The 27,723-nt window shown below is 42.9% G+C and overlaps 1 protein-coding gene across 8 annotated transcripts; it reads left to right on the plus strand.

The window, feature by feature from the left end:
* Positions 1-215: 215 nt before the first annotated feature.
* LOC308616958 (uncharacterized protein) lies at positions 216-26,903 on the plus strand. Of its 8 annotated transcripts, XR_014015773.1 has the most exons (5): positions 216-914; positions 4,370-4,486; positions 6,245-6,334; positions 23,864-24,059; positions 26,615-26,903. XR_014015773.1 is itself a non-coding variant. In XM_081233533.1 (3 exons), exons 1-3 carry the CDS (start codon positions 508-510, stop codon positions 26,751-26,753), a joined length of 528 nt encoding a protein of 175 aa, XP_081089659.1. In that variant the 5' UTR covers positions 216-507; the 3' UTR covers positions 26,754-26,903. The 8 variants fall into 8 exon arrangements, 2 of the variants coding, with proteins under 2 accessions (XP_081089659.1, XP_081089660.1); XR_014015774.1 differs by lacking the exon at positions 23,864-24,059; XR_014015775.1 differs by lacking the exon at positions 23,864-24,059 and having other exon boundaries at positions 216-779.
* The last annotated feature ends 820 nt before the right edge of the window (positions 26,904-27,723 follow it).

A 27,723-nucleotide genomic window follows, 5' to 3' on the forward strand; every position in this document is an offset into this window, starting at 1 on the left:
AGGGGCGGGCGCGGAGGCGCGGAGGCGCGGACACCGCCGGCGGCCAGGGGGTGGGCGGCGGGCTGGGGAAGGGGCCGGGCCGGGCCGGGCGGGCGGCGCCCTCCTGCCCTCTTTCCCTCCGCCGCCGCCTGCGCTCGACGCGGCCGCAGGGGGCGCTGCGCACGCACAGGCCGCGGAGCCACCGCCTCCGCCGCGTCCCGGCGGCGCGGGGTGGGACTCACTGCGGTTTCCCTTGTCGACCGAGGGGTGGCGGCGCGACGTTGCTGGGGAAGCGGGCCGGGGGCGGCGCGTGGCCCGAGGCCCGAGGGCACCGCTCGGGGAGCCTGAGGGGCGGGCGCACCCAGCGATCCGAAGGCCCCGGGGCATCTCGGGCTCCCTGGCCGAGCCCTGTCGCCCGAGCCCCGCGGGGCCCGGGCCTGGGGTCCGCGCGCTGTCCGGGGACCGGCCGGGGCGTGTGGGAGACTGGCCGCCAGGGCCGGCGAAGTAAGCGCGGATGCGCGAGGAGGGATGGGGCGCGCAGGGGCCGGGAGGGAGCGGGTTTGGGAAGCTCGCACTGCCCGCCTGGCGGGCACCGCGCCAGCCCCCATCCCCGGGTGGCCGCCTCGAGGCAGGCGGGGACGTGAGGAGGAGGCCACTCCCGGAGGGGACCTTCTTGGGGCCCACCTGGACAGCTGGGGGCCCGGGAGAGATGGAGGCGTCGCTCTTGGCGGGCGCGAGAGACCGAGAAAAGGAGCATCTCTCTCAGGGTGTCCAGGGGCGACGGGGACCATATCCCGGAGGTAAATGCGAGGAGAGCCTCGCGGACCGTCCCCGCAGGCTTCCAGGCTGGGCCGGCCGGCCTTCGGGGTACCCAGACCTGCCTCCAGCGGACTCTGCCTACTGTGAACTGAGATTCTCCTCAATGCACCGCTATTGTAAGCAAGAACAACCAAACTCGAAAAGTCTCTTTTCAATATAGAAAGAGAAAGAAAAATCTGTTTTACAATACCTGCCCCAGTGATTTCAGGGTTAATAATAGCCATGCTGAGTGTTTTACCTAAACTTAAGAACAGTACGGCAGGCAGCAAAGCCAGCATGCATCTCTGGCCCAGCGCGCTGTGACCAGAGGGTCGAGGCCGCGAAAAAAAAAGCGCCTCAAGAAGGGAGAGAGTGCGTGAAAATCATTGTACCTAAAAGGAGGGTGAAAGAAGGCCTCGTGTGCAGGTCTGGATTCACCGGTGTGTGACCTGGAGGCTCGCAAAAGTCCCAGGACTTAGAAGGAGCTGTGCCCGGTTTAATGTTCTGCCTCTGGAAATTAATGATTTTTGAAGGAGGGGTCGGCAAGTTATGTAGCCTGTCCTGCTTATATTATTTTGCACTGCCCCCTCACAACGCATCTTTTAAAGTTTACTGAGCATAAGTTAATTTATTATTAAAAGTAATAAAGTGTGCACCCAGGAACGAGCCTATTACCTCACATTTCGCAGTGTAAAAGTTGTCTTCATAGTAAGCATGAGATCTCCACCTCCTGGGTTCAGGTATTTCACAATTATTAGAAAATATTAAATGTTTTCTATATTTTATGCCTTTAAAAGACCTTTTAAAATTCCAAACAGAGCAAGGCCTTGAGAAATAGGAAGCAATTTACCTCGTAGCTCTGATGTAACCTCAAATTACATGCCCTATAATTAAAATGAAATTCTGGTAATTATTTATTGTGTTAGATATGTCAAATAGTATTATTTAAGAGATGTCCCAGCAAAACAGGAAGTTCTTGGGTACAGGACTCTCCTCAACAGCAAGTTCCTGAGAGGTGTGTTTTAATATAGTTGGATCTTGTTTTAAATATACCGAGACAGCCTATTATTTAAAGGAATTCTCAGGGAAGGTGTTTTTTTCTAGAGCAAATATCATCTTATGGTTTATCCATTCTGTCGATTAGCAGTTTTACTTAAAGCAATCTCATTACACTGACCTTTGTCTAGAATGTGGGGTTGATGAGGTTCTCAATAGACCTTCAGCAAGCCCGGTTTGCTTTGGTTGGTCCCTGGACAAGCACCAGCCGCATTGCTGGTGCTGATACAAATGCACACCTTGGTCTTAAGAAGGAACGGTGAGAAAGTTCCAGGGAATCAATGAGAGGTCATCATCCTTGTCTGAGTATTCTAAGTGTGCTTTTTTAAAATAAATGATTTAATAGTGTCATCTTTGATTATGGCAAAGAGCACTCTTTAGGTTTGAAAGGGCTTTGCATTTCAATCACACTATGGCAATAGTGGAACTGGATGGAACAATTAATTACTTTTTTTTCTGTCAAAGTTTAAAAATCTGATAGATTTCAAAGGGAGTTTTTGACCTTTCTCTCTCTCTCTTCCTCTTTTTAACTTAGCAGTTGTTTGAAAAGATAACTCCATAATACAGGTGATGGTAATGAATAGGAAGTTTTCTAAATTACCTGGAAGCCAAGAAGAGATCACAAAGTCATTTAAATTAGATTCAGAGAGTGTTGTCTTTCAGAGGGTATCTATGAAATTGTTTGGGGAAGAGTAATTTTTTCCATGCTCTGAAATCAGTGCTAACTTGTACTTCTAAGGAAGTTTTGTATCTAAAGTTTTTAGTTTAGGTTTGATTGTTTTCAGCCAAAGACCATCACAAGATCTACAGACTTTATATTCAACAGTGTAAGAAAAAATTATGTACCTATAGGAAAAAGTGCTGGAAAAGAATATGGTCAACTATTAACAGTGGTTAGTTACAGCTGCATAGTGTTATTTTCATTTATACTTTTCAGTATTTAACACAATGGGCCTATATAAGTTTATAAAAAGAAAAAGAGAGTTTTAAAAAATATTTACAAAACTTCCTTAGAAGTACAAGTTAGCATTGATTTCAGAGCATGGAAAAAATTACTCTTCCCCAAACAATTTCATAGATGACTAGCAATATACTATGATTTTGATGCCTAAAATTATTAATGCTAAGTTTTGAAGATGCTAATGTGAAAAGAGAAACTAAAAGTTACATATGTGTCTGATTTACTTTTTTCTGTAATTGATCATAAATGAATATGTTCAAGTTACCCTCAAGGAGCTTCTGCTTCAAAGGACAGAATAAAAGGTCATGTTTAAGATTATCCAATTCTAGAACTCTACAACTCAGTGTTCTTGATTTGAGGAGCCCAATGGGATCAAATTGGAAACATAGCAATGGACTTGGTCTGGAAGCAGTTGCCATAAAGATTTGTGTAAGATTGACTTCATAGAATTATCTACACTGGTCACACAGAATTATCCCATATCATGTATTTAGTATAACCAACTTATTTAACAGATAGGTATTTTTTGTTTTGTTTTGTTTTGTTGTTGTTATTTTTGCGGTATGCGGGCCTCTCACTGTTGTGGCCTCTCCCGTTGCGGAGCACAGGCTCCGGACGCGCAGGCTCGGCGGCCATGGCTCACGGGCCCAGCTGCTCTGTGGCATGTGGGATCCTTCCGGACCGGGGCACGAACCCGCGTCCCCTGCATCGGCAGGCGGACTCCCAACCACTGCGCCACCAGGGAAGCCCTAACAGATAGTTTTTATGGAAGGTTTAGTCCCAGATGTTGGTGTCCAGTTTTGAAATGATCAGTAAGATAGAGTAGACGAGATATAAGTTCAAGCCTTGTGGCCCTACATCTGGGCCTAGTGAAGTGTTACTACGTGGCTCACTGTGAATGCAGTGAGGGGGAGCTTCTGATTCTAGATTACTTAATTGTGTTCCTATAAATATTGTCCTAGTTCATGAAGTCATGATTTCTGCCCACATCCAGGCTTCCAGAGAACAAAAAGAGAAGTTGTTTCCTTCCCCCAAACTGCAAGTTTTACTTTTGCCCTCTCTGTGTCATTCCAGCCCAAAGCCTAGTTATAATTTGCTCGGCCTAATTATCAAACCCAAGTTTATACTCTCAGCATATCTCAACAGTTGGAGGTAGGAGGTGAGTGGCATGGGTAAATTATCCTGAAATCGAACATTTGCTGTAGATAAGCTAGAATTTGCTAGTTCAGTTCTGTCAAGAGTTCTAGTTCTCCAGACTTGTGGTTGCCAAGAGGACGGGGGGTGGGAGAGAGATGGATTGGGAGTTTGGAATTAGCAGATAAAAACTATTATATGCAGGATGGATAAACAAGGTCCTACTGTACAGCACAGGGAACTGTAATCAATATCCTGTGATAAACCACAATGGAAAAGAATATGAAAAAGAATATATATATATATATATATATAACTGAGTCACTTTGCTGTACAGCAGAAATTAAACACAACATTGTAAATCAACTATACTTCAATAAAGTTTTTAAAAAAGAGTCATAGTTCTCAATTTTAATAAATTCTTTAATAATATTTTTAAAGGGACCACACAGATGCTTCAAAATGTTGTGCTGTAAAGAGGAACGGAGATTTCTACATCCTAGTATGGCGTGATCTGCAGAATATTTTGAAAAAAGCAAGGTGGCAAACCGTGAAATGGTATGCTATTTGGGGGGTAAAAAGGGAGCGAAATATGACTATGACTCTGTGTGCCTCTGTGTATTTACTTATATTTGTGAAAAGACACACTGGAAGTATAAATAAAAATTATTCAAATGTTTATCTATGGGGGAAGAAGAAAGAGACCAGCGTGGAATAAGGACAGAAGAAGAATTTCTCTGAATGTACCTTATTATCTAATTTTGGCTTTGGAAACATTTATGTTTTACATGTTGAAACATAAAATTAAATCAAAAGAAAATAATTATGGACAGCGGATAGATAAATCTCATGCATTTTTTTGTTTGTTTATTCCTCTTTTATTCTGAGAAGAGGATTTGAGGCAGCTTTAATCAGAGTACAGGTGTATGCCTTATGCATTTTATAAATGTTGATTTTTCTTTAATTGCTAGGGAATAAAACATTCGGGGAGCCCCTTGCCAGGTCAGTTATGTAACCTGATGGCATCGTGTATTGGTAACTGGTAACTTACTCCTACATCTGAAAAGTGACCTAAAAAACAAAAGTAAGTTTTGGGACGGATTCTGCTCCTGCCACTCAAAACACCATCACCACCACCACCACCTGACTTTCAGGATTCTACATATAGGTGAGCATTTGATGACTTGCTGACTTATATTTGGCTCCTTATGGTGAAACATACAAGGTAAGTGTGTATGTAATTCACCCTGACTCCTCAAACCTTAGGTCTGGCAAATCTTAATGAATAGAATGGAATGGAGGATGGAACAGATGAAAATGTAGCTACTTTTCATTTCCCTTTTTTCTCTTTCTCCAACTTCTGCTCTTGCTTTTTTTTTTTTTTAATGACCAGGATAACATAAAATGTCTGTAATTATAAGCATTCCTCATTTGATTGCCTTTTGCTTTATTGTGCCTCACAGATATTGCTTTTTTTTTTTTTTTACAAACTGAAGATTTATGGCAACCCTGTGTCAAGCAAGTCTATCAGTGCCATTTTTTCAACAGCATTTGCTCATTTCCTGTCTCTGTGTCACATTTTGGTAACTCTCCAAATATTTCAGACTTTTTCATTCTTATTATATTTGTTATGGTGATCTGTGATCAGTGATCTTTGATGTTACCACTACAACTAGCTGAAGACTCAGATGATAGCATATTTTAGCAATGAAGTATTTTTCAATTAAGGTATGTACATTGTTCTTTTAGACATAATGCTATTGAACACTTAATAGACTACAGTGTAGTGTAAACATAACTTTTATATGTCCTTGGAAACCAAAAAATTTGTGTGACTCACTTTATTGCAATATTCGCTTTATGGTAGTGGCCTGAAACCGAACCCAAACTATCTCCAAGGTATGCCTATAAATACATTTAATAAAGCTTAACTTTTTATTCTCACAACCTATCCAAGGTCTATTTACTTTTAAAAGCACTTTAAAAATATCATTAAAATATCTCACAAAGATATCCTGTGTAATTCTAGCTCACTTTGATAATTTCTCTTCTGTTTTATATTTTGACAATCAGAATGAGAACTGCATTAGTCTTTACTTCTAGTTTGTAAGTCTGACATCGGCCACAAAATATTAACTTTCCTGAGGCTGGGAACTATTTAAGGTGTTATTTCATCTGGTTTCACCCTCTTACTTCTCACCTGCACCCCAGGACAACAATAGACATTAAATAACACATTTTGAATTGAGTTTTCCATAAGCTTTTTTTATGTTTAACTTCCAAGTTGACAAGTGTATTATCCTTTCTGTTATACAGTTAATACTGACTGGACATCCTTAGCATTTGGGTGATATAAATAGAAATCAGATTTTCCAGCTTCTCAGACTTTACCATCCAAGAGAAGAGGTAGGCAAACAACACTTTTTAATTGTTATTGCATTTTAATCAAATCTGTTTTTCCTTTGCAGTGTTACTAATTATGGTAGAGTAGGTATTATTTGATTAATTAATCAGGCAAACAAGTAGTGCACAGTCATCTTCACATTAAGTACATAGGTCATCCCTAAGTTCCTCTACCTCCACCAGAGCATTTTTATCCTTGAAAATGTTCCTGATTTCAAAATGGTATCCTACTACTTATTTACATGATTTTGCTTGTGACTCAGTAGATAGACTGGTTGGACAAGAGGTTAACATAACTGATGTCATTTTAATCTCTATATAGATCAATTAACTTTGTTTTAATTCATTCAGCAACTTCTTTGGAGTGTCTACTGTGTGCTAGACATGGTGCAGGGTGCTGGGTATATAGTACTGAACAAAACAAACATGATCCCCCTAAGGCTGGGAACAATGCAAGATGTGCTCTCTCACTCCTATTCAACACCACGCTGGAGGACCTAGCCAATGCAATCAGGCAAGTAAAACAAATTAACGACGTACACATTGGAAAGAAAAAATAATTTTTTATTCACAAAAGATGAAATAGTTTATGTAGAAAATACCAGAGATTCTGTAAGAAAGCTGCCAGAAAGAATATGTGAGTTTGCTTACCAAGGTCACAGAACAAAAAGTCAATGTACAATAATGAATTGTATTTATGTATACTAGCACTGAAAAACTGGAAATAGAAATTTAAAAAGCTGTCATTTAAAATCCATGAAATACTTAGGGATAGAGCTAACAAAACACATGCATGTTTTTATTTATTTATTTGGCTGCATTGGATCTTCGTTTCTCCACGCGTACTTTCTCTAGTTTTGTCAAGCAGGGGCTACTCTTCATTGCAGTACACGGGCTTCTCATTGCCATGGCTTCTCTTGTTGTGGAGCATGGGTTCTAGACATTCAGGCTTCAGTGGTTGTGGCATGCAGGCTCAGTAGTTGTGGCTCTCGAGCTCTAGAGTGCAGGCTCAGTAGTTGTGGCACATGGGCTTAGTTGGTCTGTGGCATGTGGGATCTTCCTGGACCAGGGATGGAACCCATGTCCCCTGCATTGGCAGGCAGATTCCCAACCACTGCACCACCAGGGAAGTCCCAAAATGTGCACGTTCTGCTGAAATCTACAAAACATTAGGAATTCAAAGATGACCTAAATAAATGGAGAGCTGTGATGTGTGAATGTCTCAGAAGCCTCAGTATTATTAAGATATCAGTTCTCCCTAAATTGGTCTATAGACTAAACAGAATCCCAATCAAAATCCTTTGGAAAAAGAAAAAGCACAGAACTGAGAATAGCCAAAACAATTTTGAAAAAGAACAAAACTGGAAGACTCGCCTGACCCTGAACCAAGATGGTGGAGTAGAAGGACGAGCTCTCACTCCCTCTTGTGAGAACACCAGAATCACAACTAGCTGCTGGAAAATCATCAACAGGAAGACACTGGAATTCACCAAAAAAGATACCCCACATCCAAAGACAAAGGAGAAGCCACAATGAGATGGTAGGAGGGGTGCAATCACAGTGAAATCAAATCAAATAACTGCTGGGTGGGTGACTCACAGACTGGAGAACACTTATACCACAGAATTCCACCCACTGGAGTGAAGGTTCTGAGCCCCACGTCAGGCTTCCCAACCTGGGGGTCTGGCAATGGGAGGAGGAATTCCTAGAGAATCAGACTTTGAAGGCTACTGGGATGTGATTGCAGGACTTCGACAGGACTGGGGGAAACAGAGACTCCACTCTTGGAGGGCGCACACAAAGTAGTGTGCACATCGGGACCCAGGGGAAGGAGCAGTGACCCTAGGGGAGACTGAACCAGACCTACCTACTAGTGTTGGAAGGCCTCCTGCAGAGGAAGGGGGTGGCTGTGGCTCACTGTGGGGACAAGGACACTGGCAGCAGAAGTTCTGGGAAGTACTCCTTGGTGTGAGCCCTCCCAGAGTCTGCCATTAGCCCCACCAAAGAGCCCAGGTAGGCTCCAGTGTTGGGTTGCCTCGGGCCAAACAACCAACAGGGAGGGAACCCAGACCCACCCATCAGCAGTGAAGCAGATTAAAGTTTTACTGAGCTCTGCCCACCAGAGCAACAGTCAGCTCTACCTATCACCAGTCCCTCCCAACAGGAAACTTGCACAAACCTCTTAGATAGCCTCATCCACCAGAAGGCAGACAGCAGAAGCAAGAACTACAATCCTGCAGCCTGTGGAACAAAGACAACATTCACAGAAAGATAGATGCAAAAATCCTCAACAAAATACTAGCAAACAGAATCCAACAACACATTAAAAGGATCATACACCATGATCAAGTGGGATTTATCCCAGGGATGCAAGGATTCTTCAATATATGCAAATCAATCAATGATACACCACGTTAACAAACTGAAGGAGAAAAACCATATGATAATCTCAATAGATGCAGAAAAAGCTTTCGACAAAATCCAACACAGCTTTATGATACAAACTCTCCAAAAAGTAGGCATAGAGGGAACTTACCTCAACATAATAAAAGCCATATATGACAAACCCATGGCCAACATCATTCTCAGTGGTGAAAAACTGAAACCATTTCCAATAAGATCAGGAACAAGACAAGGTTGCCGACTCTCACCACTATTATTCAGCATAGTTCTGGAAGCTTTAGCCACAGCAATCAGAGAAGAAAAAGAAATAAAAGGAATCCAAATCAGAAAAGAAGAAGTGAAACTGTCACTGTTTGCAGATGACATGATACTCTACATGGAGAATCCTAAAGATGCTACCAGAAAACTACTAGAGCTAATCAATGAATTTGGTAAAGTTGCAGGATGCAAAATTAATGCCCAGAAATCTCTTGCATTCCTATACACTAATGATGAAAAATCTGAAAGAGAAATTAAGGAAACACTCCCTTTTACCATTGCAACAAAAAGAATAAAATAGCTAGGAATAAACCTACCTAGGGAGACCAAAGACCAGTATGCAGAAAACTATAAGATATTGATGAAAGAAATTAAAGATGATACCAACAGATGGAGAGATGTACCATGTTCTTGAATTGGAAGAATCAGTATTGTGAAAATGACTCTACTACCCAAAGCAATCTACAGATTCAATGCAATCCCTATCAAATTACCAATGGTGTTTTTTATGGAACTAGAAAAAAAAAATCTTAAAATTTGTATGGAGACAAAAAAAGACCCCAAATATCCAAAGCAGTCTTGAGGGGAAAAAACGGAGCTGGAAGAAACAGGCTCCCTGACTTCAGACTATACTATAAAGCTACAGTAATTAAGCCAATATGGTACTGGCACAAAAACAGAAACATAGATCAATGGAACAAGATAGAAAGCCCAGAGATAAACCCATGCACCTATTGTCAACTAATCTATGACAAAGGAGGCAAGGGTATACAATGGAGAAAAGACAGTCTCTTCAATAAGTGGTGCTGGGAGAACTGGACAACTACATGTAAAAGAATGAAATTAGAACACTCCCTAACATCATACACAAAAATAAACTCAAAATGGATTACAGACCTAAATGTAAGACCAGGCACTATAAAACCCTTAGGTTTTATAGGAAACCCTTAGGAAAACATAGGAAGAACACTCTTTGACATAAATCACAGCAAGATCTTTTTTGATCCACCTGCTAGAGTAATGGAAATAAAAACAAAAATAAACAAATGGGAGCTAATGAAACTTCAAAGCTTTTGCACAGCAAAGGAAACCATAAATAAGACAAAAAGACAACCCTCAGAATGGGAGAAAATATTTACAAATGAATCAAGAGACAAAGGATTAATCTCCAAAGTATATAAACAGGTGATGCAGCTCAATATTAAAAAAACAAACAACCGAATCCAAAACTGGGCAGAAGACCAAAATAGACATTTCTCTAAAGAAGACATACAGATGGCCAAGAAGCACATGAAAAGCTGCTCAACATCACTAATTATTAGAGAAATGCAAATCAAAAGTACAATGAGGTATCACCTCACACCAGTTAGAATGGGCATCATCAGAAAATCTACAAGCAACAAATGCTGGAGAGGGTGTGGAGAAAAGGGAACCCTCTTGCACTATTGGTGGGAATGTAAATTGATACAGCCACTATGGAGAACAGTATGGAGGTTCCTTAAAAAAACTAAAAATAGAATTACCATGTGATCCAGCAATCCCACTACTGGGCATATACCCAGAGAAAACCATAATTCAAAAAGACACATGCACCCCAATGTTCATTGCAGCACTATTTACAATAGCCAGGTCATGGAAGCAACCTAAATGCCCATCAACAGACGAATGGATAAAGAAGATGTGGTACATATTTACAATGGAATATTACTCAGCCATATAATGGAACGAAATTGGGTCATTTGTTGAGACGTGGATGGATCTAGAGACTGTCATAGAGAGTGAAGTAAGTTAGAAAGAGGAAAACAAATATCACATATTAACGCATATATGTGGAACCTAGAAGAACGGTACAGATGAAGTGGTTTGCAGGGCAGAAATTGAGACACAGATGCAGAGAACAAACGTATGGACACCAAGGGGAGAAAGTGGCAGCGGGTGGTGAATTGGGCGATTGGGATTGACATGTATACACTGATGTGTATAAAATGGATGACTAATAAGAACCTGCTGTATAAAAAAAATAAAATTTAAAAATTAAAACAACAACAAAAAAAAACTGGAAGACTCATTTTACCTGATTTCAAGACTTACTATAAAGCTACCGTATCATCACAGTGTGGCTCTGGTGAAATAGATATACAAGTCAATGGAATAGAATAGAGAGTCAGAAATAGGACCTCACATATACAGTCAATTGATTTTTTCACAAAAAATTGCCAGCGCAATTAAATGGAGAAAGAGTAGTATTCTCAACAAATATTGAGACAATCAGACATCCATAGGCAAAACAATAACCCTTCATTCTTTTGTATATAATTCATGTCATATATACAAATTAACTAAAAATAGATTACAGATTAAAGTAATAACTACAATAGTTCTAGACAAAAACATAAGAGAAAGTCTCTGTGACCTTAAGTTAGGCCAGGATTTCTTAGATACATATCAAAAGCACAAACCATATGCAAAAAAGTCCTAAATTGGACTTCACAGTTTAAAACTTCTCTTCAAAAGCTATGGTTAAGAAAATTAATACTAGCCACAGATTGGGAAAAAATATTTACAAAACATATATCTGATAAAGGGCTTGTATCCAGAATGAATATATATACATATATACACATATATATATGAATATAATATTATATATATACTTTCAAAACACAATAATAGAAATTCATATAACCCAATTAAACAATTCAAGAATGGGCAAAGATTTGAAAAACTGCCTCATTAAAGAAGATGTAAGGAAGGCAAATAAACACATGAAAAGACTCTCCATTAACCACTAGAGAAATGCACATGAAAACCACAAAATACCTATAAGAATGGCTAAAATTAAGAACAAACAAACACCTAATGTCACCAAGTGCTGGTGAGGATACAGAGCAAATGGGACTCTCATACATTGCACTGCTGGTGGGAATGCAAAATGGTACAACCGCTTTGGAAAACAGTTCGAGAGTTTCTTAAGAACTTAAATATACACTTATCAAACACCCCAGTGATCCCACTTCTAGGTATTTACCCAAGAGAAATGAAAGTATATGTCCAGAAAAAGACCTGCATGTGAATGTTTATAACAGTCTTTATTCATAATTACCAACTACTGCACAAAACCCAAATGACCATCAGCTGGGGAATGGATAAATTGTGATATATCCATACGTGGAATATTACTCAGCAATTAAAAGAACAAAACACTGATGCATGCTACAATATGGATGAATCTCAAATAGAAGCAAAAGAAGCCAGAGTCTGTATAATACAATTTAAGTGACATTATGGAAAACACAAAATTGTAGGGACAAAAATAGGACCAGTTGTTGCCAGTAGCTGGGGAGCTGAAGGGATTGCCTACAAGGTGGTACTACCAGGGAACTTTTTGGGGTGATGGAAATAGTCTATATTTTGACTGTGGTTGTGGTTCCATAACTCAGAGAACTGTCCACCTAAAAAGGGTGAATTTTATTTATATAAATTATGTCTTGATAAACCTACTTTAAAGTATATGTGTACATTAAAACAAAATAAAACATAATCCCTTCTTTCCTGGAGCAGCTATTAAACAAATAAGCATGCAAATAAATACACAGTTGCATACTGCTTTCAACAATACAGTTGGCCATCTCATAAAGAAGGGCTGGATAAGGAAGTTTGCAATTTATGCTTGAATATTAAATCAATCCAATTAATGTGCTTTAGAATTTGGTAGAGTCTTCTATTTGCTATATTACAAGTCATAGCTAAATTATCATCTTTCTGTAGGCCAGCCACTATACTAGATTCTTTACATACATCATATTATTATTATTTTTTTAACATCTTTATTGGAGTATAATTGCTCTACAATGGTGTGTTAGTTTCTGCTTTATAACAAAGTGAATCAGCCATACATATACATATATCCCCATATCTCCTCCCTCTTGCGTTTCCCTCCCACCCTCCCTATCCCACCCCTCTAGGTGGTCACAAAGCACTGAGCTGATCTCCCTGTGCTATGCAGCTGCTTCCCACTAGCTATCTATTTTACATTTGGTAGTGTATATATGTCAATGCCACCCTCTCACTTCGTCCCAGCTTACCCTTCCCCCTCCCCGTGTCCTCAAGTCCATTCTCTATGTCTGCGTCTTTATTTCTGTCCTGCCCCTAGGTTTTTCAGAACCTTTTTTATTTTTTAGATTCCATATATATGTGTTAGCCTACGGTATTTGTTTTTCTCTTTCTGAATTACTTCACTCTATGACAGACTCTAGGTCCATCCACCTCACTACAAATAACAATTTTGTTTCTTTTTATGGCTGAGTAATATTCCATTGTCTATATGTGCCACATCTTCTTTATCCATTCATCTGTCAATGGACACTTAGGTTGCTTCCGTGTCCTGGCTACTGTAAATAGAGCTGCAATGAACATTGTGGTACATGAGCATGAGTCTTTTTTTTTTTTTTTTTTTTTTTTTTTTTTACTGGTACGCAGGCCTCTCACTGTTGTGACCTCTACCGTTGCAGAGCATAGGCTCCGGACACGCAGGCTCAGCGGCCATGGCTCACGGGCCCAGCCGCTCCACGGCCTGTGGGATCTTCCCGAACCAGGGCACGAACCCGTGTCCCCTGCCTCGGCAGGCGGACTCTCAACCACTGCGCCACCAGGGAAGCCCCACATGAGTCTTTTTGAATTATGGTTTTCTCAGGGTATATGCCCAGTAGTGGGATTGTTGGGTCATATGGTAGTTCTATTTTTAGTTTTTTTAAGGAACCTACATCACCTTATTTCATCCTCAAAGTAATTCTATACATTTGCTACTATTACCCCCTTCTTTTTATGCAATGGAAGCATGAACACAAAAGTTCAGCAAATTGTCTAAGTTCTCAGAACTAATAAGCAGCAAGGTTGGTACTCAACCCAGACATGCATGACTTAAAAGATATTTATCCCCATGCCCTGGCCTTTTAAATGTTGTATGCTTACAATGTAGAATCTCAGCCCTCACCTAGAGCTTGGCATTCAGACTGAAGAGCAGGGGTAGTCCTGCCTTTTTTACAAGCAAACCATGAGATTCTGAACACATCTCCTGATTCAGACTGTTTACACTAGTTTGTAGTCTGAATGGTCAGTAGAGTTGTGTGGATTGTTAAAGTAACTCAGAATCACACGATAGCAAAACTGCAAGGGATTTTACAGATTATTTAGTCCAATTGTGTACTACCCCCGTGCTTTAGGTTAAAAAGAGAAAAGGCAATGAATGGACCCCTGGAGGTAGTGCTGCTGGTTTCTCAGAAACGGGGAAAGGAGGGATGGCTTGGGAGCAAGGCCTGTGTCTCGGGCTTGTGAGAAGAGACAGTAGGCAGTCAGGGTTTCCCAAAGCTGGAGGCAAGGTCATCAGCTAGAGCAGTGACAGGGGCTGCCTTGGTAATAATTGCACAAGTAGCCTCTCTATATGCTGCGTCCTTTGCAAAGTACTGTACTTATCGTATGAATTACATTACTTGTTCATAGCTGATCTATGAGAAGGTATATTGGTTAAATGTAAGAAAAATCAGCTTAAACTAGCCAAAGCTGAAAAGAAGGATTTATTATGAAGATATAGGTGTATCCCGGCAGAACCCAGCCGCAGGAAGGACCTGGAACAAGGGGCTGAACATCATTAGGGTTCTCTCTGCATCTCTAACCACGATTTCTCTCTCTTCTCTCCCTCCTTCCCTCCTTCCCATCTCTCCCCTCTCATCCTCTGCCTTTCTGGTCCATGTAGTGATTAGGAAGTGTACAACCACAGCTCTTGAGCTCAGTCATCAGGTTCTTTTTGTTCCCAGTCCCAAAAGGGATTCAGGGCCCCTTTTGCTGCTGTATTTCAACAGAAGGGACCCTGAGTGGGCCAGCTTGGGTCAGGTGCTTACCCTGCTTTAATCGGGGGAGTCAGGGGATGGGATCCTGTTGTCCCCAGTGACTACTGGGAACCCCAGAGAGGAGGAGCTGGCAGGAAACTCAGCAGGCATCCAGCACTTGGCCCCCTGCCCCTGGCTACGTAACACCTATACGCATCATCCCATACTTATGATTCTTCAAAGATGCCTCTGCCTAACAAGGCCCAATCTTCTAGTTACAACTGCAGATGTATACTCTCCTTCCCCAACAGAAGACAGCTCAAGGTCCTGTCCAGCTGCTCCCTGCAGAATTGCGGTCTACGATTTGTGGACAATCTCACCTTTGCCATAGAAAGCAATAGCCACCCTTTTGCCATAGTAGGTGTTGTCCTCAGGTTCCAGGCAGTAGGTATCCTTGGATACCGTTATGTAGCCTATCACAAGTCTCTCTTTTTGTAGGATGGGCTTTGCCCAGGAGATAAACATCCATGAAGCTACAGTGCCCACTGACTAGGAGAGGGCTGGGAAAGACCAGCTGTCTGGCCCCTGGAGACCCTGAGAGCAGCTTGAGCATGGGAAGAAGAATTCAGGGGTGTCCCTTCTCTACCAGGGAGCTGGCCTGGTAGGACTGAGTCCTTGGACCCTTGGACCCATTACCTTGTTGCCAGGAAATTAAAACACAGAAAAACACCCATAGCTATCCACGGGGTGGTCCTGCTTTGTCTGCACAGCTGAAAATGGTGGACATCGGACTTTAGGTCTCTGATTTTCTCCCAGCTACTGTTCTCTTTTGCTTCTAGTTTGACCACATCCGTGGAGGGTTTGAGCCAGGGTTGCCGCCTGAGGTGGACTGAGTTAGGGACTGCTTATGAAGCAGGCCCCTGTTGGCCTGAGGTAGGGCATCACGCAGGCAGGGCCAGGTCCGTGGCAGGCCAGGAAGCAGGACAGGCCAGGGTGTGATCCCTGCGCTGAAGGAAAGACTAGCTTCGGGAGTAGCTCTAGGGCCCGGCCCGAGGTTAGAGGCAGTGACCGGGGCAGTTCACAGAGACACTGGTTTTGGGTGGAGGAGAACTGCTGAGTTGTTTATTTGGGGGGGTGAACTGCCCCACCCAAGAAAGTTCCAGTTGAGTCTTCAAGGAGGTAGCTCCTCCAGAGAGGGTCTGGTTTTCCCAAGTCAGTGGTTTTGTCTCCTTCTATCTAAGAATCCTGCCAGTTTGTCTCCAAAAGAGTGTTTTGCCCTCAGGGAGGATGGGGACTCTGGTGGCCCTGGACCTAGATAGAGTCCTCTTGGCCTTTGGGTTAGTAATTTTCCAATTCCGTCCAGAGCTGGGGCCACAGGTGGGTGTTTGATGTGAGCTTGACGCTATAGCTAGCCTCATCAGCTGCAGGCGCCAGGGGGTCTGCACAGAACAGGAGTCCCTGACAGGCCTTATCTCAGGTGAGTCGGCTGCCTACCAGGCCAGGGAAGCTGCTTACTCAAGGCCTCAGCCCAGCAGTAAAGAAAAGCATCTTGTCTTTGCCCCAAGCGTTCCCAAGGACCCTGCTAAGCCTTTTTTTCAGGTGTGTTTACAAGGATGTGTTTGTTGCATGTGTGCTCACCTCTCCTTGACATGTCCACACAGAATATGTGGCCCAAAGCTCAAAAATATGTGTAGATGAATAACAAGTCAGATTGGATGTAGATCTATTTATATAACAGTTGCCATATAAACTGTTATACACAGTTTATATGCAAACCATACAAACTCGAGGACGAGTTTATATGGTTTGCGTTTCCCAGGGTTTACCTAACTTTTCCCCACAAAATTCCCCATATTTAAATTTGTACAATCTCCAGAACAACACAAGAGTCATTAAAGGAAAGATTGGCTGTGTTTTCTGAATGCCCAATACTATTTTGCGCTGCTTTTCAAAGTCAGTCTGGGAGGTGTAATTTGGAGGCAGAAATATTTACGTTTTAGCTGGTATGTGGAAAGGACAGGACACATTATTGGGACTGAGGCTGCCCAAAACTGCATCCAGGGCATCTGATGGCCATACCTGAAGACAGTTTAGTCCAACCATCTGCCTTATCTGTGTATCTGGCAGAAGCAAACTCTGTGACCATAGAAGAGGGTTGGCCATTGGCATTTTTTTCTTGCCATGGTGCTAATCTCCATCACTGTCTTCTGACTGTTCTTAGGTTCCAATGGAGAGATTTGGGCATGGCAGGGGGAAGTCTAAAAAGTCGAAGGGCCAGGAGGAAAGGCAGGGTGTGTAAAGCACCTAAACAAATAATAATTAAAAATAAAAAGAACAAGCACAGCAGCAGGTAGTATTTATGAATTACATACGACACACCATGCTATGCTTAGGGCTTTATATGTAGAACCTCGTTCATTGATTCATTCATGCATTCACTTATTCATTTCTTTATTCAGTTGTTCAGAAGTTATTAATGTGCCCAGTAGTGTTCTAGGTACCAAGGATACAGCAATGCATGCAACAAAGTCCTTACTCTCCTACAGCTTACATTCAGGTAGGGAGATAGCTGACCAACAGATACACATATAATGCAAAGTAGCTGAGTCCTTAGAAGAAAAATAAACCTGAGCACGGGATGAAGTGTGACAGAGGGTGACCGGGGAGGTTGCTCTGTCAAGTAGGTATCTGTCTGCATCCCAGGCAGAGGGAACAGCAGTACCCTGATCCTGGAAAGGGCATGGCTTCCCAGGAGGGAAGGAAGGAGAAGAGAGGTTGGGGATGAGGTCCATGGGGCAGCTCGGGATTCAAGTGGAATGGGGAAACCCTTGGAGATTATTGAGCAGGGACATGTTTTGACATAGGTTTGAAAGGAATTACACTGCTTGTTTAGTGGAGAAAAGGCTGCACTGGGGGTAGGGATGGGAGCAGGGAGCCCAGTTAGGAAGCTACTGCAATTATCTAGGAGGGAGATGGTGATGGCTTGCAGCCATGACCTAAAATTGGAGGAGGTGAGAAGTGGTGGATTCTGGAAATACTCTGAAGTTATGATGGACATATTTGTTGATGGATTGTGATGTGTGGTGAGAACAAGAGGAGAGGCATGTTTTGACTTGAGCCAAACTAGTGGTACCACTTACCAACATGGGCAGCTGGGGAAGAGGAGCCGCTCCGGACACGCAGATTAAGAGTTTGGTGCAGACACAAAGCATCAAACTTTGTGATGCTTCTTGCACATCCGGTGACATCAGAGAGAGACCTGAGTGACGAAGTTAGTCAGGGGCTCAGAGGGGAGGCTGGACCTTTAGATTCGGGTGTCATCAGCAAAAAAGGGCTTTGTGAAGTCACGGTCCCGGATGAGGCCAACAAGGGAGTGAGAAGATAAGAGGTCCAAGGCACTCCAGCATTCATGCATAGAAAATGGCTTCCCTGGTGGCTCAGCGGTTAGGAATCTGCCTGCCAATGCAGGGGACACGGGTTCAAGCCCTGGTCCAGGAAGATCCCACATGCCACAGAGCAACTAAGCCCACATGCCACAACGACTGAGCCTGTGCTCTAGAGCCCGCGAGCCACAACTACTGAGCCCACGTGTCACAACTACTGAAGCCCACGTGCCTAGAGCCCATGCTCTGCAACAAGAGAAGCTGCTGCAATGAGAAGCCCGCACACCACCACAAAGAGTAGCCCCCGCTCTCTGCAGCTAGAGAAAGCCCACGTGCAGCAACAAAGACCCAATGCAGCCAAAAATAAATAAATAAAATAATTAATTAATTAAAAAAAGAAAAAGAAAAGGGGTACATACTGGGCAGAGTCCAGACGGGAAGGAGGAAGACCAGGAGTGCTTATTGTGACAGTAAATCAAGAAAGTGACCCCCTATGTCAAGTGCACGAATCAGTTGAATGAGATGGAAACAGAATTGACCACAGGGTTGAGCAACTTGTATTTCATTCATCACGAAATCTTAGGTGGTGGGCACTGTTTTTATTCACACTTTACCTATGAGGAAGCCAAGGCTCAGAGAGGCCCAGTAACTTGCCGGGGGCCACACAGTCAGAGATGGAGCCAAGGCACATTAAACCCAGTAAACCCAGAGGCTCCCTAGGGCTACCCTGGAGACACACATTCCCTTCTCTACTTCCAGTTGATGAGTCCTGGGCTTTTTAACCTCACCTCCCAGGTAAACAGTGCTCCAGGGAGGAAACCTTTCTCAACTCCATTTGGAGGAAGACAGATTATTGCAGGATCTTCAGAGAGAATGACTCAAAATGAGGACAGAGGGAGGATAATGTAGAGCATTTGAGAGAAGCCTGTCTAGGTTTGGGGCTCATGATTGCTTTAAAAATGTATTAGCGTGAAAGCGAAGGGGAAAAGAGGCTCAAAATAGAAAGTGTTTATACCAAAAAACCGTGGGGGATTTGCAGGCTTTTCTGACAGATTGCAGGCTACATAACAGATTTGTGGGTGAAGTCTAGGCTCTTTCTGTGTGTTCCTTTTTCATTTCCTGTATTTTATGCTTAATGCCCATTTAAGAAAAGTTAATTAGGATACTATAGAAATAGCATAAGTAACCCTCATCCCTACATAATGTTATCTATCGACTACAAAATATTTTGCATGAAAGGGCATTAATGTCTTTTGAGAAAAAAGTGGCTGAGGCACTGCCCTACTTTATATATATTATTTTCTGACTGTATATTCTTTTTTTTTTTTTTTTCCAGTACGCGGGCCTCTCACTGTTGTGGCCTCTCCTGTTGCGGAGCACAGGCTCCGGACGCGCAGGCTCAGCGGCCATGGCCCACGGGCCCAGCCGCTCCGCGGCATGTGGGATCCTCCCAGACCGGGGCACGAACCCGTGTCCCCTGCATCGGCAGGTGGACTCTCAACCACTGCACCACCAGAGAAGTCCTGACTGTATATTCTTAAAATCAGGAATGCTCTGAACCTAGATTTTCAAATCTGGGTCTTCCCATGCAAAATCGCATAGATTTAGAGTAGGTAAGTTTTAAAAGGCTCTACGCAGCAGTACAGTTTGTGGACGACAGTCACAAAACGAAAGATCCTTTGTTTCAGTGTGAATTAGTTTCCTGTGGCTGCCATAACAAATCACCACAAACTGGGGGGCTTAAAACGACAGGAATTTACTCTCTCGCAGTTCTAGAGGCCTGAAATTGGAAAGCTAGGTGTTGGCCAGGCCCTGCTCTAGGGCAGATTCCTTCCTTACCTCTTCCCGCTGCTGGAGGCTGAGGCATTCCCTGGCACGTGGCAGCATGAATCTCATCTCTGCCTTTGTCTTCACGTGGCTTCTCCTTCGAGACTCCTGTGTCTCAAACCTCCCTTTGCCTTTTTCTCATAAAGACACTGTCCTTGGATTTAGGGCCCAGCAAAGACCCGTTTCTGCAAACAAGGTCACAGTCACAGGTTCTGGGGCTTAGGATTTGGATGTACATTTTTGGAGGCTCTCCAAAACTCTCTACCCAGTGTTAGAGCCTAAAGTGGTGGGAAGGAATCAGAGGCCTAGGATGTAGTCTTCCCTGTGATGTCCACTTTTGTAAGTTTGCGCACAACACCACATTCAAGAGAATATAACAAATATGTGCAAGAAGTTTCCAGAAGCACAAGAGAGAGAAAGGAGAGGATGCTCACTTTGCAATCCTTCCTTGCAGGGATCCAAATCCCGCAGAAAGAGAATGTGCTCTGGATCAGACCCAGCTGGGCTGACACTCATTCTGCCGCTTGCTGGCTGTGGGACCTTGGCAGTTTATTTAGCTTGGTTTCTGTCTCTTCATTTGTGAAATGTGAGTTGTAATACTGACCTCAGCATAGCACTGAGAAGATCAAAAGAGCTGTCAAGTTTCAAGTCCCCAGCACAAGCCTAGATGATTCTACGAGTGGCCACACCCCCCTTCTCTCCAGGCCAAGCCATGCTGCCTGTTTGCCCTTCCTGATGCATTCAGCATTCAGCTTGTACCCTTGGAGCCCCCAGCTATGGGGTGAGGAGAGAGCCGGGGTCTGGTTCCTCGTATCCTGCCTTGGCCAGCTGGTCTGTTCAGGGTCTCTGTTCCCACAAGATGTTTCCGATTCACTGACTCAGTCCCTGCCCAGAGGTCATGGGAGATTTTCTCATCTGTTCCTTAGGAAGCCTTTGGTAGTCACTCTTATCTACCCAGTTCATCTCCTTGAAGCATCAGGTTGGCTTGTGAGGAATACAAAGATGAATGCACTAGTCCTGGCCCGCAGGACTAGGAGACTACTTGAGATGTTTCCAAGCTAGCTAATTAGGGGACCCAGAGCTAGGCTTCCGGTGGCTGTCCATGAACTGAAAGAAGCAAACAGTGGACTTGGTTGGCAACTCAGAGCTGTGGACTGAACGGGGCTGCTGGTCACGGGACTGGAAAGGCATTGCGACTGGTCCAGGTGGGACCATCTTCTCAGCTGGAGCAGATGATGGGCTGCTGGGCTTCAGGGAGGAGCCCTGGTCTTGAAACCTGAGGACGTGTGTGTGGACCCAGCAAGCTGTCTAATGTCTCTGAGCTCTAGTTTTCTCCTGTGTAAAAAATGAAACAAGGGGGCTTCCCTGGTGGCGCAGTGGTTGAGAGTCCGCCTGCCGATGCAGGGGACACGGGTTGGTGCCCCGGTCCGGGAGGATCCCACATGCCGCGGAGCGGCTGGGCCCGTGAGCCGTGGCCGCTGGGCCTGCACGTCCGGAGCCTGTGCTCCGCAACGGGAGAGGCCACAGCAGTGAGAGGCCCGCGTACCGCAAAACAAAAAATAAATAAAATAAAATAAAACAAAACAAAAAAACAGTTGTAAGTTGTTTGGGAATATAAATAAGACCATGGGCATACATTCAAGTAAATGTTATTAAACTTCAACGTATCTTCAATCATCTTACATTTAAGATAATTGGGCAGGTATAAGTCACACGCCTCTGGGGTAGCCCTGCTCTTTGATCCACAACTATTATTCTTTAATGCATAGAGCTGAGGAATGAATGCCAAGAAATGAGAGCAAAGTCAATCCAAGTCAGCAGAGGGGTTTTAATGCTGGTCACTTCCGGTCCAGTGATCATCTTTTTTTCACCAAGAATTAGGCTAGGGTAGCACATCTCAAACCTTCATGTACAATAGTTACCCATCCCCTGGGGAGCTTGTGGAAATGCAGCCTCTTTTTAAAAAAAATTTTATTGGAGTATAGTTGATTTACAATGCTGTGTTAATTTCTGCTGTACAGCAAAGTGAATCAGTTATACATATACATATATCCACTCTTTTTTATATTCTTTTCCCATATAGGCCATTACAGAGTATTGAGTAGAGTTCCCTATGCTATATAGTAGGTCCTTATTAGTTATCTATTTTATATATAGTAGTGTGTATATGTCAATCCCAATCTTCCAATTCAACACAGGAATGGATAAAGAAGATGTGGTACATATATACAATGAAATGCAGTCTTTCATTCAGCTGCTCTTGGCTGGGGCCTGAAATTCTGCATTTCCAGCAAGTTCCCAGGTGATACAGATACTGCTGGGTGGAGGACCACACTTAGAGTAGCAAGGGGTGAGGCAACACCCTGGGATTCAGTCACTCGAATACTCTGGTCTTCTCAAAAGATCTACGCTCAGGATTTCCCGAAAACTAGCAGCTGTAACTTCTCTTTCCTTTTTCACTGAAAATTCATCTTCTTCAGGTCCGAATTGGCAGAGAACAATCTTCTTAGGGCAACCCAAACAGGATGGAGACAGTAAGACAGAGGGAAATTACTGTTTTGATGAGCCAATTCTTCAACCAATAAACATGCTGAATAATAAACATGCTTTTTTGTCCTCTAGGCTTTAATTTGCACATTTCAGGTCTAGCACTACAGGTCAGTCTAGTTCTCATCCAAGAGCCTAATAATTCTTTTGCTTTGTTTTAATTGTATATGCCTTAAGATTTTGCTCTGACTCCACCTCCTCTTCTCTTTTCTTTGTTCTCTCAAACCTCTACAAGCCCCCCTGGCTTCCAAGCTTTGGTCTCTATTTTAGCACTGGTTTCATTGAATCTGGCCCTCCTTTTGTGAGTCCCCCTCCTTAAACTATAAACTCCTTGAAGGAAAAGATGGTGACTTTTGACTCTGTGTCATAGAGGTCTTGAACAACGTCTGGCATGTTATAGACAACTCCAGTTCTAGCAAATGACTGGTTTGTTGAAACAAAGACCCTTTGCTAATCCTCACTTAATCCTCTTAACAACTGGGTGAATTTTGCTGTCCCTCCCTTTTGTAGATGTGAGAATGGAAGCTTAGAAAAGTTAAGGGACATACCTAAAGTCACCTAGTTGGCAAGTGGTGGAGTTGGGCCTTGGTTGAAGGTATGCCTGGCTCCATGGTCCAAGTTCTTTCTAACTGCTTTGGAATGACCGAATGAATAAATGCACCCACAGTGAACTTTATGTTTACCATGACCTGCAAAGTTTAGGTGGCTAATCATAGCTTTGACCAGACATGTCAACATCCAGAGTCATGGCTTCGGAGTGCTGGTCCATGGGCCAGTTCCAGCTCAGGACCAAAGATTCACCAGTTTTTGATAGTAGGAAAATATGAACATAAAATTAAATTTATTTAATTGAAGAACTGCCTTCATGATGGGACCGTGTCCATTCTTTTCTGATATTCAAGTGATCTTCCTTTCGCATGATAATGGCAAGAATAATCGGTAGTTATTATTATTTTTTAACATTCTTACTTGGAAAAATAGACCAATCATACTGAGTTGAAATCCTATTTTTTTAAAAAAGTTATTTCTGTGAAATCCCCAAATCTGGGAATGACTGCTCTAGAGAAAGTTAAGAAACAATCAACAACAGAGCTTCTACTTGAGGGCAAATAGTCACGTCCCTTTAATGGGTGATTTTGAGATTGTAATAAAATTTCCTGCTCATGAATATCCTTTTTCCCACCATGGCTCACTGACTCTGGGCAGCTGTTGATAATAATAAGACCACAAATCCATGAAAGGAACACCCCTTCAATTTGAACAAAATGATTGCAGGCTTTATCTTTTAGAGTTCCATTCAGGGACTTCGCTGGTGACACAGTGGTTAAGAATCCACCTGCCAATGCAGGGGACACAGGTTCAAGCCCTGGTCCGGGAAGATATCCCACATGCCGCAGAGCAGCTAAACCTGCGAGCCACAACTACTGAGCCCACGTGCTGCAACTACTGATGCCTGCATGCCTAGAGCCCGTGCTCTGCAACGAGGTAAGCCAATGCAATGAGAAGCCTGCACACTGCAATGAAGAGTAGCCCCGACTTGCCACAACTAGAGAAAGCCCACGCTAAGCAATGAATAGCCAACGCAGCCTTAAAAAAAAAAAAAAAAAAAAAGAGTTCTTTTTAAGCGGGCAGTCTTTTTTTTTTTTTTGGCCGTGCAGCAAGGCATGAGAGATCTTAGTTCCCAAACCAGGGATCGAACCTGTGCCCACTGCAGGGGAAGTGCAGAGTCTTAACCACTGGACTGCCAGGGAATTCCCTAAGTGGGCACTCTCTGAGGTGCTTGGAGAGCACACATTTCTATAGACTGAGAGTCAGGAACCAGAATTTCTAGCTAGGCGGGTGAGGAGAGGGATGGGAACAGGGACTGCCCAGGGAGGCCAGGGGTGTGTGGTTGAGGGGTCAGCGCTAGGGAGAGCAGTTCTCGAATAATGGGCACCCCCAGAATAATGTTGAACAAATACACAGAGCGAAGGTAAAAGAATGGGGAGTTCGGATTTTACTTATTAATCTATCTTAAAGCAAAATCCCAAATCGAAATAAACACAGCCAACAAAACTCCCATGATATATCAGAAATGGTCCAGTTTCTACATGGAAGTATCAGACGAGCTGCTGGAATTTTTATAGTTTCTCTAATTCATGCAGGATCATGTGTTCAAATTTTATTACAATCTCACTGTGTTCATATCATCGTCTGGTGATTAGAATGACTGACAGGATAAATACAGGTAATTATAATCCTCTCCTTACCCACACTTCACAATATTCAGCCCTACCTAACAGAATTGATCTGGTACCCACGACTACAAAAAGAATATCCATGTGTAAAGCAGTAGATCACAGAATACAAGACACAATTAGGCATGCACCATAACTCCAGAAAGGGCTTGGTGTGTGGTGGACCTCATTTTTATTGTCCCCTCAGTGAGTCATGACCCAATAAACCCTTGACACACTTTCCAGGTGAGCAGAATTCACTATCCCGATAGTAAAACTACCCCTCATCGCTAAGTAGCTTCAAAGTTAAAAAGCCACCGTTATGAGGTAACAAGCATCAGAGCAACATCAGACAGACTGTATATGATGAGAACACCTGGAGCTATCTTGCTATAGAATGGGTTTATTATGTCTGTTGTATTATATATCATATAATGTTGTATTATGTATTGATATTATATTTATTATATCTGTTGTATACTTGATTTTTTTCTGATCCAGCTATTGTTGACATTAGCCATGATTAAGAATCAAATCTGGTGGCATTTCACATCTGTGAAATTTTCAATAATTATAAGGAGACAGAGACTTCTGGCTAGCAAAGGAGAGAGTGGTTCTGGAATATTCCTTCCCCATGTGAGACCTGACCCCAAAATTGAGCCAAAATGTATCTGATGTCTTTATTGATTTGTTGGGTGAGGGTGGGATTGAAGTGTCCATAGATTTTGCATGTGGGTGGATCTCTCTGTTGAGTAAACCAAGCCAATACCCTCAGCGTCTATCTCCCAGGAAAGTGTTTTAGATTTGGCAACATGATAAGTAAGACAGAGTCTCTATTCTTAAGGTGCTTACAGTCTAGATGGGAATGTAAGATGTGTGTGTGCAGAAAGATAGAAAATGGTGATGTGCTGGAGAGAGATACAGAGGAAGGGAGAAGGGGAAGTTTCTCTGAGCAGGGGCTTGAAGGGTAGCTTCATGGAATGTGTGCTATTTGCACTGAGCCTTCAGGGATGGCGCCTAGGAAGAGGACGGCCAAACATTTACTACCTTAGTCATTAGGGCACGTCAAGATATAGAGGAGTGCATAGCACAGGGAGATCAGCTCGGTGCTTTGTGACCACCTGGGTGAGGGATAGGGAGGGTGGGAGGGAGGGAGACGCAAGAGGGAAGAGATATGGGGACATATGTATATGTATAACTGATTCACTTTGTTATAAAGCAGAAACTAACACACCATTGTAAAGCAACTATAATCCAATAAAGATGTTTAAAAAAAAAAAAAGATATAGAGGAGTGCATTCCTGAACAATGAAACAGTATGTGCCTGAAAGCCCAGGCTTTTTCCACGGGGGTCACGTGGGCAGATGGGATGTAGGGATCCTAGTGATGAGCCTTGGAGAGTTAGGTTGAAGACAAGATGGTGGGGGGAGGGCGCTTTGAAAACCAGACCAAAGAGTTTGACTTTTATTCTGTATGTGATTATTGCAGACAGATACTGTTGTTTGCCTACGCAGCAGATATTACTTACTCACCTTTTTCCTTTGCTAACAGAGCCACAATGATCATAAACTTCCCACTTTAGAGACCGTCAGCGTCTGTAAAATAGTTTTGTAGGTGTTTGATCAGAGGAATAGTGCTTGAGCTGATTGGTCCTTTATATGGACAACACTGGTGAGGGGGCTGGAGAGTTGTGGGCAGGGAGAAAAACTTGACCAGCCAAAAAGATTAAAATGAAGGTCATGGAGCATAGTAGCAGTAGGACACACCTGAAAACCCAGAGACAGAGGTTTTTTTGTTTTTTTGTTTTGTTTTCTTTCTGTACAGGAAAGGCCAACAGAAGCAAAGATTGGCATTATTCTGCCACAAGCCAAGGAACAGCAAGAATTATCGCAACCCTAAGAAGATAGAACAGGCGAAGAAGCGTTCTTCCCTAGAGCCTTCCAAGGAAGTGTGGCCCTGCTGACACCTTATTTTGGACTTCTAGTATCCATGCCTTTGAGAGAATAAATTTCTGTTGTTTTAAGTCATTTCGTCTGTGGTGATTTGTTATGGTAGTCTTAGGAAGCTAACACCTAGACCAATCACTGCGACGAAAAGATAAAGATTGTCATGCTGAATGAGAAGCAACCTATATGCTGTTTATAAGAGACACACTTTAAATAAAAAGACACAGGCTGAATGTAAAAAAAAAAAATGGAGAAAAATATACTTGGCAAACTCCAGCCAACAGAGGCTGCTGTGGCTTTATTAGTGTCAAACCGGGTAGACTCAGACCTAAGGTCTATTACAGGAAAAGACGGAGCGCTCTTACTGATAAAATAAGATTTTCAACAGAAACACATAACAATCTTAAATTGTATACACCTAACAACATGGCTTTAAACCATATGAAACAAATACTAGCAGAATTAAAAGGAGAACTACCAATCCATATCATAATTATGGATGTTGACAGCACACATCTCTCAGTAACTGATAGAATAAGCAGGAAAAAAAAATCAGTACACATAAGAAAATATTTGAGCAATACAATTTACCAACTGGACTTGAGCCATGAGCCTAAACAGGGCAGAAAATTCACTCCACGCCACTGACAGATAGATGTCCATGGTGTGGGGTCATTCCCAAGTGTTGACAGGGCTCTGATTTATTTATTGTTAGCAATACCAGTTACACAGACATTGTATAAAGACAGAGGGGGGAATAGCTTGCAGCTTTACTACTTTATTTCCCGCTCCTCAGTGCTTTGGCAGCAGGATATTAGTGCCAGACAAGAGGAAGAAAGGGATCAGGACACTCAGGATTTGAGTGGCTCCAGAAATATATAAATGATGACAAGATCAGAATCATAAATACAAAGATTGATTTGGGGGGTGGTGGTTAAGAAGCCATAGCAGTGTAAGCAGAGCAGCCAGTGTGGTTGACGAGCATGG

The sequence above is a fragment of the Mesoplodon bidens genome (assembly GCF_964165515.1).
Source record: "Mesoplodon bidens genome assembly, chromosome: 4".
Lineage (NCBI taxonomy): Eukaryota > Metazoa > Chordata > Mammalia > Artiodactyla > Ziphiidae > Mesoplodon > Mesoplodon bidens.